The 14631-nt window shown below is 42.4% G+C and overlaps 1 protein-coding gene across 4 annotated transcripts in view; it reads left to right on the top strand.

The window, feature by feature from the left end:
* Nucleotides 1-14631, top strand: part of TANC1 (tetratricopeptide repeat, ankyrin repeat and coiled-coil containing 1) — a 239046-nt gene that overhangs the window by 94839 nt on the left and 129576 nt on the right. For all 4 annotated transcript variants that reach the window (XM_068545059.1, XM_068545060.1, XM_068545061.1 and 1 more), the window contains one exon: nt 11147-11347. In XM_068545059.1, the coding sequence (XP_068401160.1) occupies nt 11147-11347 (201 nt within the window). The remainder of the gene's footprint in view (nt 1-11146; nt 11348-14631) is intronic.

Here is a 14631-nt window from a genome sequence, read left to right as displayed (position 1 = left end):
ATAAGTGGACCCACGCAGTTCCAACCCATGTTGTTCAAGGGTCAACTGTACAGGGCTGGGAACTGGATCTTGGACCACACAGTGGCTGTTACAGGAAGCCAGTCCATAGCTTCACTGTGGGAATAATCAACAAGGAAGAACATCCCCGATCAGTAAGACCTTGGAGAAAGATGACTATGGACAGTTTGGGCTAGATGGATGAGGGCAAATCAGCCAGGTGGATTAAGTAAAACCAGTGGGCATAGTTAGAAGAGCCTGGATAAAGGAAAAGTGAGCCCTCCTTCCTGAAGAAGGGAACTCATGAGAGCAGGAACTTGACAGGTATCCAGTGGAGGGGCTTGCTGGGAAACCTCTGGAAGTAAAAGGAGATAGATATAAATTTATGTTTCACATAGATGTTTAATGGAAAAGTGTGTTTTGTCTTATAAAACATTCTCGTTATGAAAATGTCAGAACATACGTCAACCTTAAAATGTAAAAGGAAGGGAAACAACCATTGATACTTCCCACTCTCTTACGAATAACCATATCAACGTTTTATTGAATTTCCTTCTGGTTTTTGGTGGTGCATATTATTTTCCCATTGTCATCATATGGCATATACAAAATTGTGCACACTAGCTTAAATGTTTATCCCGCATGTTTGAAAAATGATCCTGTGGTAAACTTAAATGCCTCTTTTTTTGTTAATTTCAGTTCCTTGGCAATGAAAATGGTCATTGTGGTGTTCTGTGCTACTCTCCTTCTTTGGGGTGCGTTATTGGTGAGGAGCAGTAAAGAGAGCTTTCTCTGCCCAGTGTCACAAACATGTAGAAAATGTTAGCCATTGTTAGCAAGTTCTGGCACAGGGCACTATTGTTTTAAGAGGTCACCAGATAAAGAGGTTCTTTCTGGGGACTTCCCTGGTGGTGCAGTGGTTAGGAATCCTCCTGCCAATGCAGCGGACACGGGTTTGAGCCCTGGTCCAGGAAGGTCCCACATGCCGCAGAGCAGCTAAGCCCGTGTGCCACAACTGCTGAGCCTGCACTCTGGAGCCCACGAGCCACAACTACTGAGCCCACGTGCCACAACTACTGAAGCCCGCGCGCCTAGAGCCCGTGCTCTGCAACAAGAGAAACCACCGCAATGAGAAGCCCGCGCATTGCAACAAAGAGCAGACCCCGCTCGCTGCAACTAGAGAAAGCCCGTGCCCAGCAACAAAGACCCAACACAGCCAAAAATAAATAAATTTATAAAAAAAGGAAAAAAAAGAAAGAGGTTCTTTCTGCACCATGGGGTGAAGGATATGGTTTGAAAAACTCATTTCCTGAGTGAGAAGGGAGTGGAAGCGGAAGAGGGACAGTTGAGTGAAGTGTTGAAGGCTGGGCATGAGTTATAGTTTATTGCTTCCCCCCCCCCCCCCCCCACTCATAATGTCCCCACTGTTGGGTAGTTAATTTTGATTCCTAAGTAACTTTTTCCTCAAAAAGGATAAATGGGCTGGGTGTTTTCTGAGCCTTTGAGTACCTGAGAATGTTTTTTGGTTGGTATTGCACTTGATAGAAAACTTGGTTTGGCTTTATAAGGTTTGGTCATGCTATTTGCTCCCTCAGGTTTCAAAGATACTGCTTTTTGGCTTTTGGCTCTTGATGTTGGAGAAGAGAAGTGTTGTGAGTGGAATTGTGTCCCTCCAAAAAGAAAACGTTGAAGTCCTAACCCTTGATACCTGTGAAAGTGACCTTATTTGGAAGTAGGGTCTTTGTAGACATAATCAAATGAAAATAAGGTCATAATAGATTAGGGTGGGCCCTGCTCTAATGACTGGTGTCCTTAGAAGAGACCCAGACACAGGGAAGTATGACATGTGATTGTGGAGGTAGAGTTTGGAGTGATGTGTCTACAAGCCAAGGAACGTTGAGGATTGTAGGCAACCCCAGGAACTAAGAGAAAGGCATGGACCATATTCTTCCCTAGAATTTTCAAAGAGAGCATGACCCACCTGACACCTGGATTTTGGACCTACAGCCTCCAGAAATGTGAGAATAAATTTCTGATGTTTAAATAACCCAGTTTGTGGTACTTTGTTACAGCAGCCCTAAGAACTAATTGAAGAAGTCTGAGGGCAGTTGGGTTCTAGGTTCTGGTTCCTTTGAAAGTCTCTGCAGTTTTGTTTCCCCTTAATTATTTTTATAAAACTATATACTTACCTGGATGCTTGTGATACTTTGTTTTTTTTAAACTATCAAAGTTTTGCCAGGATATGTCTAGGTATGGGTCTCCCTCTAGGGAAACAGCCTAGAGCACTGTGAGTTCTATTTTTTTTTTTTTGCCATTGGCCTTAGCAATATTTTTTTTTGAAGTATAGTTGATTTACAGTGTTGTGCTAATTTCTCCTGTATGGCAAAGTGACTCATTTATACACATATATACATTCTTTTTTTATATTCTTTTCCATTATGGTTTATCCCAGGAGATGGGATATAGTTCCCTGTGCTCTACAGTAGGACCCTGTTGTTTATCCATCCTAAATGTATAGTTTTCATCTACTAACCCCAAACTCCCAGTCCATCCCTCTCCCTCCCTCCGCCCCCTTGGCAACCACAAGTCTGTTCTCTATGTGAGTCTGGCTCTGTTTTGTAGATAGGTTCCTTTGTGCCATATTTTAGATTCCACATGTAAGTCATATCATATGGTATTTGTCTTTTTCTGACTTCACTTAGTATGATCATTTCTAGTTGCATCCATGTTGCTACAAATGGCATTATTTCTTTCTTTTTTACGGCTGAGTGGTATTCCATTGTATGTATTCTTTATCCATTCATCTGTCGATGGACATTTAGGTTGTTTCCATGTCTTGGCTATTGTGAATAGTGCTGCTGTGAACATTGGGGTGCATGTATCTTTTTGAATTATGGTTTTCTCTGTGTATATGCCCAGAAGTGGGATTGCTGGATCATATGGTAGTTCTGTTTTTAGTTTTCTGAGGAACCTCCATAGTGTTTTCCATAGTGGCTGCACCAACTTGCATTCCCATCAACAGTGAAGGAGGGTTCCCTTTTCTCCACACCCTCTTTAGCACTTGTTATTTGTAGACTTTTTAATGATGGCCATTCTGAGGTGGGTCTTTTTTAATTTGCAAACCTCAATTCAAAAAAGATTGGTTTTTTTTCTTTGAGTTTTAAAAGTTATTTTGTCCTTGTTTCTCCTCAGAAATACCTTTGTTTTCCATATCTGTCATCTTCTCTTGCATCATGAAAATGTTTGCCCCTTCCCCCTACATCCTGGGGGACACCTCCTCAAGCTTGTTCTTTATCACTGAGTGGACTTTCTGTAGTGTTAGTTCTACTCTTTATACCTGAAATGTGGATAATAATCGGCTATTGCTTTTGGAATGTCCTTGCTTTTCTTCCTCTTTAATATTAGTCTATACTAATCAAAAAAGAAATGCCATATGAAGGGTATAGAGGCCATATCCCCCTATATTCTATTGAGGGGGACAAGCAGTTCACTGAATTTTTATCTCAGCCTTCTTTGTTTGAATCTTCAAAAAGATAGCCCCTTTCCTTTTGCTAATAAGCTACATTCTCCTCAGTCTCCCACCATTTATTATTTTGAGGGGGGTTTTTGGGGAGTTGGCTCTTCATGGAAAGAGAAAAGATCTCATCAGCTCTGTTTTATCTACTGGAGTCTGTTGGTTCCTGCTGGTGGCTATAGGGGGAGATACTGGAGCCAACACCGGGGCAGGGGTTGGGTGTCTCCCCATCCTGTGGGCTGAAGCCTGGTTAGGCCACCAATTGTTGCAATGAAAACAAAGGATGCTCCATTGTCATCCTTAAAATTACTAGGAATTCTTTCCTTTTCTGGCACTCTCGTATCCTTTGGAGTAGATTTTGCACTTGTGAGTTGTTGTCTTTTACTTTGTAGTTACAGGTATTTTATCAGGGTGTTGGGAGGGCTGTTAGCCAGATACAACAGTTTAAAACAGAAACGGGAATTCGTGCTTTTACCGCCCGCACCCTACCTCTACCCTGCCCCGCTCCACCACTGGCTGCTCCCCTCTTCCTCCTACCTCTGTATTCCTAGGTCCCGTCCTGCCTTACTCCTTTCCCTTTTAGCCTCTCCTTACTCCCCTACCCTCCATCTAACGGGTCCCCATGCCTACCCCTCCGTCATCTTGCCCTCTCCCTGGCAGACCTGGTGTTTCCCTAGGGCTCTGGATTATCCTGTGTGAGCTGCTTCCACGAGTGCGCCCACACTCCACCCACAGCAGCAGAGATGACCAGGACATGGAAGAGCCAGGGGTGGAGGGTGAGGAGAGAGGAAGGTTGTGCTACACAGTGGGAGCGAGAGTGCTTGGGGCTGCCGAGAATCCCACCTCTTTCAGAGCACAGCCCTGGGGCTCTTCTTACTCCCCTGTCCTGTGTCCACCTCCGTCAACCGGAAACAAGCTCACCTCCGACCAGTCAGCACACACACCGTCACTCTGAACAGTCTTTGTGGAAGGGAGCTTCATCTCACCCACTTGCCAAGTTAGGCCATAGTGTGTGGCCCAGTTAGACTTAAGATCTTCATATCCACGCCTGGCTCAATCCTAGGAAACGTAGATTTAAAATATTTATAGGAAACATGCGCACATAGCAAAAAATGTAAACCATTTAAAAGTGTATGTACCTCCCAGCCGTGTTCCCAGTTGGTCAGTTCCTGTTCCCAGAGGCAACCACTGCTCCTGGATCCTGTGTGTCCTTCTTAGAGACCTTCCATGCATGTACGAGTGTGTATATTTACATTATTTATATATACATAAAAAAACATACAGTGTGTGCACACATGTGTATATAAACACAGGTGTGTATATATACATACACTCAAGGAATGCACATTGTGCATAATGGGAACCTTTACTTAATCATCTACATGATTATTCCCTCAAGTTTCTTTTCCTTTTCATCTCCCTCCCACCACTCCCTCCCTACCCCTTATCTTGTAATAGGAACAAAAAACGTTTCAGATCTTTTTGACCGCTTTCTTGTGGTCTCACAATCTTTGGTGGTTCTCCGTCCTGGCTGTACGTGAGAATCACCTAGTGAGCTTTCACTCACTGCTGGTGCCCAGGCTGCACCCCAGAGCACTCAGGACAGCCTTCCCGGGAAGGTCTCGGGCTCCCTTCTGTGGCAGGGCTGGGAACTCCAGCTCCAGTCATGTGCAGTGGGCCTGGCAGATCTCAAGAGTCCAAGTATGGAGTGTTTGACAGGACCCATGGACTTGGGGAATGAGTTTATCCCAACAAGGAGATGTAGAATAATGAATTCCACGCAGATTTAAGATGAACCCTGAACCCAGGTTGCTTTTGGCCACAGCTGCCCCACGGCTTCCTTCATCACCTGGCCATGTAGAGTGTCAGGATTCTGTGTCCTGTGTGGTGGGAATGGCATTCAGCACATCCACCCCGGGCAGAGAGAGCAGGCCCGGAGGCTGCAAGAGTTAATGAGTTGACAGTGTAAAGTGAAAGAAGAAGAAACTATTTAGGGTGCTTGATGACTGAACATCTGTCTCGGATCTACTTTGCTTGTGTGGCGACAGCATAAGGTGTGACTGAAAGAAAATTAATGAACACTGGGCCTGGGTGCCTCCCAGATGGAGCGCTGTGGAGCTAATTAAACAGCCAGCACGAAAAGTGAAAATAGGTGAGGGAGCAGGTTTCTTCTCACAGTGGCCCGGTGCTGTGTGCGTGTAGACCTACCTAGACTATTTTTGGTCTTCCCTGTTAGGTATACAAAACGATATAATGTGGAAAGGCATCTCTCAGTAGCCTTTCCTTAGGGGAGCAGTACCGAGAGAATGGACTCTGGATCGCACTGCCTGGGTTCAGACCTGACTCTGCCGTTTGCCGGAGTCCTTGGGCAAGATACTTGATGCTTTCCGTGCCTCAGTTTCCTCATTGAAGGAGGGACATAATACTAGCACCTACCTTCATGAGTTGGCTGCAGTGATATAAAGTGCCTGAAACCCTGTCCTAACACATAGTATATCTAAAAAAGCATTTATTATGTTAAAATGCACCCTCCGGGGCTTGGGAGTGGGAGTGTTTCTGAGGTCATATACATATTCTTAAAGCTCAGAATCTCTTGCGTGGCAACATGCCTTAAAGGGAAAACTTTGACAGAGAGGAAATGCCAGTCTGTTTACTCATCTGTTTTGGAATAAAGTACATTTGGTTCTGTAACCCTTGAGTATTAAGAATAAAACTGTGAGGATAGTCTTTACTGAGCTCTGTTTAGAACCCACTTGGAGTTTTGAAGACAAAAGGGTAAACTTGTCCTATTGACCAGATTTTTCTGTACTCTGGAGTTAGCTGCTTTGTTGCCTCTCAGCAGTATTGTTTGAGAATTAGTCATGACTGTGTGAATAATGTTTTGGAAAATTGCTTTCTCGGATACATTAATCTTTCTTTTTGAAAATGCACATTAACAATCAGCTCTGGCTGGGTAGTTGGGGAGATCCTATAAGATGTACAGCGGTTTAAAGTGCTTTCAGTTGCAGAGAGAAACTTCTGAGGGTTTCAAAAATGATACTGGATCTTGCGGGAGGAAATTTTTTCCAATATTCTAGGTTTCTGTAAATATATATGAGTTATATGGTCATAAAGCCTTATGATGGAAAATATGTTTAAGAAACGTGAGAGCACTCCCAGGCAGGGACTGCACAAAAGATGCCCTAACACATTTAATGCCCTAGTTAAATGTATTGCACAAGTCCCGTTTTCTGGAACTGGATAAACAGAACATCTTTTCTCTTTCTATTCTAAGCTTCCATTCCCCCCTCCTCCATCTAGCCACTTCAATGGCACAATAAATGGAAATCTTATTTCCTGCATCTGCAGACCTATTTACCTGAATGTCTAAGCTCACCCTTGCCTTTCTCAGATCTACTCTTTTTGAAATGCAGTTTTACTTTCATCTCCCTGGCTTCGTTGCCCTCATTTTTTTTTTTAAGCCTTCCCTAATCCTGCACTCCATGCACTTTAATCTGTAATGTTGGACATTGCCATTCTGCGTAGCCGCCTTTAAACATTCGTCATCTCCCAGGTTCGCATTTTCTGCCATTATGAGTTTAAATCCCTTTTCACAGCCTGTAATAGTGGAAAAAATTAAAAAAGAACTGTTATCAAAAGCCATTTCTGCCAATTTAAAAAGCCTTATTGGATGACTTTATCCCCTTTGATAATTCTGTTATCTTTGCAAACTATGACTTGGATTTAGTTTTTGTGCATGTGAGTAAGTATATATGTATGTGTATTTACTTATATTTATCACAAACAGGAAGAACCTTATACCCGCATGCCCTTTCTGGTCTTTTATTTTTGAAACTCAGAGTTGGTGATTTTAAAATAAGAAAAGGTATGTGTGTGTGTGTATATTATGTATATGAATGACAGAGACTGTATGTGACCTACAAAGCCTAAACTTTTATAGCAGAAATGTGCTGACTCCTTTATAGAATTAACTCATTCAATAACATGTCTATTTTGGGACTTCCCTGGTGGTCCAGTAGCTAAGACTCCGTGCTCCCAACGCCTGGGGCCTGGGTTCGATCCCAGGTCAGGGAACTCTATCCCACATGCCGCAACTAAGAGTTCACATGCCACAACTAAAGATCCCGTGTGCTGCAACTAAAGATCGCAGGCAGCAATGAAGATCCCACGTGCTGCAACACTAAGACCCGGCACAGCCAAATAAATAAATGTTTTTAAAAAAATAAAAACATGTCTATTTTGAGTAGCTCCTTTTTTTTTTTTTTTTTTTTTTTTCAAAGTTAAGTTCTTAAATATGTAGAGTAGTGAGTATGTGAGAGCATGAGCCAGCCACTTGGGGGGATTTTGGAAGTTGTAGCTGTGGCCCTGCTCCTCACGGATAACCCCCATGCCCTGGCTTCTTGTCTGAGAACCTGCGTGATTGGACTAGGTGCTCTCTGAGAGTGAAAGCACGTTGGGGTGGATGTGAGTGTCCATGGTGAATCAATGGGAAATACTGCCAGGGGAACTGGAGGAGGTGGTTGATAATATCGTTTTCCTACCCTGGAAAGGATGCGTCGTTCTACCTGGCCTGGGCATTTCTGCTGCAGCAACAGGAAGGGGGACTGAGGTGTATTTCCCATCACTTAATTGAGGTGGGGAATAAAATAGGTCACAGTCAACAGAAAAACATGTATTCAAAGCTAAAAGAAATGTGCAGGCCATGCTGGTTATTGCAGTGAGATGTTTTTAATTCCTCTTAAACCTCTTGAAGCATCTGTTGAGGAATGTTCAATCAACTGGAGAATTTCTGGTGTCATGTTGCCTAGAACCAATATTGTTTAGTCCTATGGATGCCCCAGGAGACTTTCACTTTCTGGCACTGGCGTCGGCATCCTTGTGATGCTCTTGGACTGACTTTGACCTGAACCCCTTGCCTGATGCAGTTAAAGCACCAGACTCCGGAGTGCTGTCTCCAGCTTCTAAGCCACTGGATCACCCACTTCTTTGCGTCGCCTGCTCATACATAAAACTTCTTTCCCTGCTTTGTGCCTTTCTGATAAAAGGAAGTTGGAAGTTAGGGGTCTTTAATTGTGTCTGAAAAATAAACCAACAGAACAGCGTGTTTGGGACTAATATTATGGTGAGATGTCAAAGTAAACTTGAAATAGAAACCCTGCCTCCCCAAACCCCATCTCTAAGTCCCGTTTTATTGCAGACCACGTAAAATCAAAGTGCTGGAGCACAGCTGCTCCGAAGGCTGAAGGTCCTCATGGTTATGGCTTTCTTTGGAAACTCATCCCCACCAGATTTGCAGTTAATGAAAATATTTGCTTTGCTTGATATAAACAAAGTTTAGGGGCAGAATTTGTAATTAGGAAACTCTTTAATTCTCTTTTATCCCTCAGTCCCCAATTTCTCTTGTATCACTGAAGAATTCCAAGTATTTAAGAAAATAAACCCTCTCTCAGTAATGGGCTCATTGTTTTATTTCTAATGTTGTCATAAAAGATGCATTTCTCCCTCATTTTGTGTCCTCGTCCAGATTAAGTGACCTGAAATCTGGGGTTTGTTTGTTGACAGTCAGAGATACGCGTGTGTGAGTAGGAAAAGACAGTGCCTTGTCCCAGCGCCTGCTCCCATCAGGCCATCCCATACATAGCTCTTTGGGTACCCAGGTTGGTGATTTAGGCAGTGTAAGGGCAGCCACAGTAGCTTTCTTCAAGCCACGTGGAAAACCAGTGTCACCTCTTCAAGGCCCCCCACATTCTGTGTGTGTAACTCCCTGGGGCTCTGGGCTGTGGCCTCAGTGCTTTCCAAGTTCTTGTCTGTCTCCTAGGGTTTCTTGGGACACATCCAGGGATCAGATGACCAGGCACCATTCTTGTAGGTACAGCACCTGCTTGCATTCCTAAGATGCGACGGAGGTGGTGGTGAGGACTGGTCATGAGAACCTGATATTGGACCAGAGAAAACAACCGTCCCTTCAACTGTCCCAAGTCTCAGCATGGTGGACCTTCAGCCCCAGTGGGAGTTGGCATTGTGGTGCATCCCCCGTTCTGCCTTAAGATCTGTTTCCTCGCCAGACTGTTGAAGGGGAAGCAGCTAGGAAGCTTCACACCCTGGCTTAAGACGCCAAGGGGGGGAGGTTTTTGAAAGATTTCAGGCTTGTCCACGGTGGTGTTAAGATTAGCTCCTGGGTCCTGGGAATTGGTGGTGATAGTATCTTACAGTGCAGGCTCGAGAAGCAGGGTGGGCAGGGGTTGTAAGAGGACCAGGGTGGGAGACACTGCAGTTCACTTGGACTTAGGAAGTAAGGATCTCCATTAACTCCTTCCTTCCTGCTTCCCTCCCTCATGGGCAGAAAGTCGTTTGTCTTGGGTGTTTGCATAATGTCCTTGTTTTTGAAAATTCTAGTGAGAGTTTCCTGGTAATTCTCGTTGTTTCTTCAAATGTCAGTCATTTGGATATTTAGTTTCCCAAGTTTATTAAAACCCCTTCAAGCATAGCTGGCCCAGCTGAGACTGAAATTACCTTTCTGATGGTGCCAACTTATGCCTTGCGGAACCTGTGGCTTTTCTGTTCACAGCTCTGCTTGTTTTGAGTTGCCTTTGAAAGCCATGCCAGAGCCCGTTTGCCTGTTTTAAATGCCCCCTGGTCTGTGGAGGGGCTAACTCTCTACTTCACCGTGCCTCCTAACATGAAAAACAAGTACAGTGATGCCATTGGGAACTTGACAGTTGGGGTTGCATCCTTTTTGAGTATTGTATGCAAAGATCTGCAAAAATTGAGTTCCCACGTGGCTAGAAAAACGGTTTAAGTTCAAATCCAGGCCTCGGTTTTTCGGAGTCAGGAAGGCGTGGTAAACTTTCATCAGTTGGATAACTTTCATCAGAGAGAAAAGTTTGCTCGTGGAAAACGTTCTATATCTTTCCAGTTCTGCTGTATATAATTCAGAGCTTAAAGATGCTTTTTTAGTCATCAGGAAAATGATTTACCTCTTCTTCTTGCACCATCTCAGTTGCTTCTTTGTATATACCTGGGGGTGAGGAGGAAAGCATGTCATCTGAGTACTTGAGGACTGGCTGTGTTTTTTCAGAGGTGCTGGTCCTAGCCGACATAGTCCCTTCCTTGTGTCCTCTCTACACTGCAATTGCCTCCTCTGTATTTTTTTTTAAATACGTCTACCACCCTAGAATGTTTAATTTCCCTTTTTTTTTTTTTTGCTGCACCACGTGGCTCGCAGGATCTTAGTTCCCCAACCAGGGATTGAACTGTTGCCCTCGGCAGTGAGAGAGCAGAGTCCTAACCACTGGACTGCCAGGGAGTTCCCTAGAATGTTTAATTTCGTAATAGTAAGCTTGTTTGTCCTTAAGTTCATTTAGGGGTTGAATACCGAGGAGAACCTGCTTCATCAGTGAGCCATGGTTCCAGTCTCATGACTAAGGGTTTGGGCTGGTTGAGTTGTAGGACGGTGGACTCTGTGCCACGCGGAGTATGAAGTGAATGGGATGCGAGAAGAATCTTAAAAAAAAAAAAAAAAATTCCACACACACATATGGCATATGGGAATTCTAAGAATGTAGTTCTTAGGAATTAAATTCGCATCTAGCTATCACGGACGGCCTAACGTAAGGTTTTCTCTCTCCACTCCAGGAGGTGACTTTGGTCTGGAGACTTCCCCTTCAGTCCTGCCCCCTGGCCATGGTGGCGAGTTTTCTGTGAGCAGCCTTCCAGTGGCAGAGGACGCCTACAGGGTGAGCTTGGCCAAAGGTGTCTCCATGTCTCTGCCTTCGTCACCTCTGCTGCCTCGACAGTCTCACTCTGTGCCATCAAGATCAACCAAAAAGTCCCCAGGTAAGCGAGCAACAAAACAGCCCCCAAACTACATGTATTGGAATTAGGCAGAACTAGTGCTTATAAGAAATCTTCTGGGAGAAGGTTTTTTCTTTGTTACAGTAACTTCTCGAAGAAGGGAATCTTTAAAAAAAAAAAAAAAAAAAAGATGATTTGAATAGGTTGATTTCTTTAGTTCAACCTATATATAAACTATTTTGATTGCCCAGGCTATACTTTTACAAAGATTCATGTTATCAATATTAACCATCAGTTTTGTTTTCTTGTTCACAAATTAGGGAAACGCTATAATCTAAATTCACTGTGGTATGTTTAAAGGTTATGGATTTTGGCAAGTGTAATCTGACCACAGTCTGTTTATTACCACCCAGCGCTATATACTGATGTGTTTCCTTGATTACATCATCCAGCATTTGAACAGCTATAAAATTTAATTGTTGGTGAAAATTCAGACTTGTAAAGGGGTGGAACAAGGGACTTATGGATTACTTGCACGAAGTATTTTGACTTCCCTTATTATTACCAACTTTTTGCACTTAACTTTACCAATAAAAACCCAAACATTATTTAACTTCAATCAGATGTGAGGAAGGCCTCTCCAAAATAATGATACCTGGAATCATAAAAGTTCTTTGATCTTCTTTTAGGTTTTCTGAGTATTTGTTTACTGAGGGCAAGATAAATTGGGGCCTTATTGATCATATGCCACTGTAAGAATTGTTCACATTTACACATAAACATGTTTGGAATTGATCTAAGATATGCTCTGGGACTGTGAAATTGGTATCTGTTTTTGTAATCTCCTGAATGAGTGTATTACTTGAGATGTTATATGCATTATTTCTGAATCATTTAGTGGATATTTGCAGTTTATGTGGGGTAAAATTAAGAGCACAAACCTTAAGCTCTGAATGTTAGAAATGGTACTGTGAATTGGTGAGTGTCCAAAATCTTTTATTGTTCTAGAACTTTCTTACTTCGGACAGCATTGTTTACAATCCAGTCATTAGCTGGAACTTGGAAACCTCTTTGGTATGAAGTGATTTCCTGTGCCAAGGAATCTGACCTGTTTATCAGTATTTGGGGAAATTCCTGGAATGTCCTTTCTTCCTTCTCTTTGCCCTCCCCCTCCTGCTATATCTCTTTGTCAGATTGCTTCTCTTCTTTCAAATTCCAGTTCCCACACTGCCTCTTTTGCCGGTTACCCCACTGGAATTACTCCTTTTTACAAATTGTGCACAGCATTTTACTTTTATTCTTATTAGCTTCATCATTTGTCCTTTTTTCTTGAATTAGTGTGTATGTGCTTCCTATGTCTGATGGTTGAGGATGGGCATGATGTCTTCTCCAAGTATACCTCATCTATATAAAACAGATAATAGAGGTTTCCCTCCTATAGTCTGTGCTACTGCAGATGAATTGATGCTGCTTGGGCCCTAGGATTGGAGAACACCTGAGAGACTCTGGGGAATACTGCATTTCAGATATAGTTTTATTAATAAAAAAATCAGTGTTAGTTTTAGTGGGACTTCACTCTTTAAAAACTTTTTTCCAGCTCTATTGAAATATAATCGACCCATGACATTGTAAGTTTAAGGTATACAACGTAGTGATTTGATATATATATATATATATATATATATATATATATATATATATATATATATATAAATTACAGACTGATTACCACAATAAGGTTAGCTAACATATTAATCACTTCACACTTACTGTTTACTTATTTATTTTGTGGCATTTTAGAGGGACATCAGGTAGCAATGAATGGCATGGCAAGCTTGGGCAGAGTGGCAAGCCAGAAGGGTCTCATTTAGGCTGCAGGCACACCTGCAGAGAAATCCCTGACAGGGCCTCGTCTCCTCTGTCCTGACCAAATTAGATATCTTTGGTTTTTGAGAAAATATCCCAAGGTTTGTTTTTCTCCATAGGAATAAATTTATTTCTACTAAGGTCTTTGCAAGGCCTTATGAATAGAAGAGAGTTAGTTAGTTCTGCAACATTCAACGTTTTAATGGGTTGAAGGAAATATTCTCCATATTAGATGCTTTTGGTCCAAATGATAATTAAATACACTAAGCAGATTCCTCTTTGGTGGGGCAGTGTTTGTGGATTGCCCAAATTTGTACATCAAATTAGTGTCTCACAGTGGTAATTTGGTTTCATTATCTTGGTAATTTTAATTCGAAAAGGAAAGTTAAAGGCAGAGATGCTTGCTTAAAAATGGCAGTGACTCAGGATGCATCAGACAGTAAACAATGTTTTTTCCACAGTGTCGAACACACATAGATTTCTGTTTAAACCGTATTGTTGGAAAAGTATCTAGAGTCCTAATGTTCTACCTGCCTATACAAATAGTTGACTTACGGTTGTGAACACGCACTGGATTTTAAAATAGCCATCTATTTAAAAAGCTAGCACTGTTGTTGCTAATGATACAGTAAATACGGTGTGTGCACAGAGCCCGTGGGTAGAGACCCGCCCCCGCCTACCCCACCCCCTCTGTTTTCCCTCCCCGTCTGGCTTTGCTTCAAGAGCACATCATCTTTCAGCCCCAGCTCTGAAAGATGCTGACTTCTGTTCTCATTTGTAAGATTAGACGCCTTTTTCTTTTGTTTAAGGCAAAAACAAAATGAAAAAACTGCACCAAGAACCAAACCTGTTTTACTTGTTTGGATAGAACGTCTTCACTAATTGATGCTAATCGAGAAACTGTTGGCCCGAAACTTATTATTCTAGCAAAGGTCAAATACTGTAAACTCCTGTCACAGGCACTCGGCACAGCCTGCATTAATAATGAAAGTTTGTATACTAGTATACTTGGTGATTAGCTCCTGGGCCATGGGAACTCAGGACCAGAGAAAATGTCATTAATGTCGCAGTAATGTGACCCTGCATTTCACATGACTGAGTTTCTTACGTTCCACTTACATGGCTAGTTATTATTTTTATTTACTTTCCTTCCACCTTGCTGCACCTTATTTATATGTTTTTCACTGCTAGTCGGAAGATTCAGTTTCCTGAGTACTGTTTCACATTTTTTGTTTTTTTCTAAATGAAACATAAATTTTCTGATAATGAACACAAGGATCAGTATCCATTAAGTAGTTCTGTGGCTGGTGCAAGCCTTTTTGGATTAAGAATTCATTAATATTTGTAATGCATTCTTTCATCTCCCAGAGAAGAGCAAGCCCATTTCCTGTGGATTGTTTATTAGTAATATAATTTGTTACTTTATATTTGGATTACATTTCCCAGATCACTTTGGGCCC

Source organism: Eschrichtius robustus, chromosome 5 (assembly GCF_028021215.1).
Source record: "Eschrichtius robustus isolate mEscRob2 chromosome 5, mEscRob2.pri, whole genome shotgun sequence".
NCBI lineage: Eukaryota > Metazoa > Chordata > Mammalia > Artiodactyla > Eschrichtiidae > Eschrichtius > Eschrichtius robustus.
Note: the sequence above shows the minus strand (reverse complement) of the source record. Positions and strands in the feature narration are given on the sequence as shown.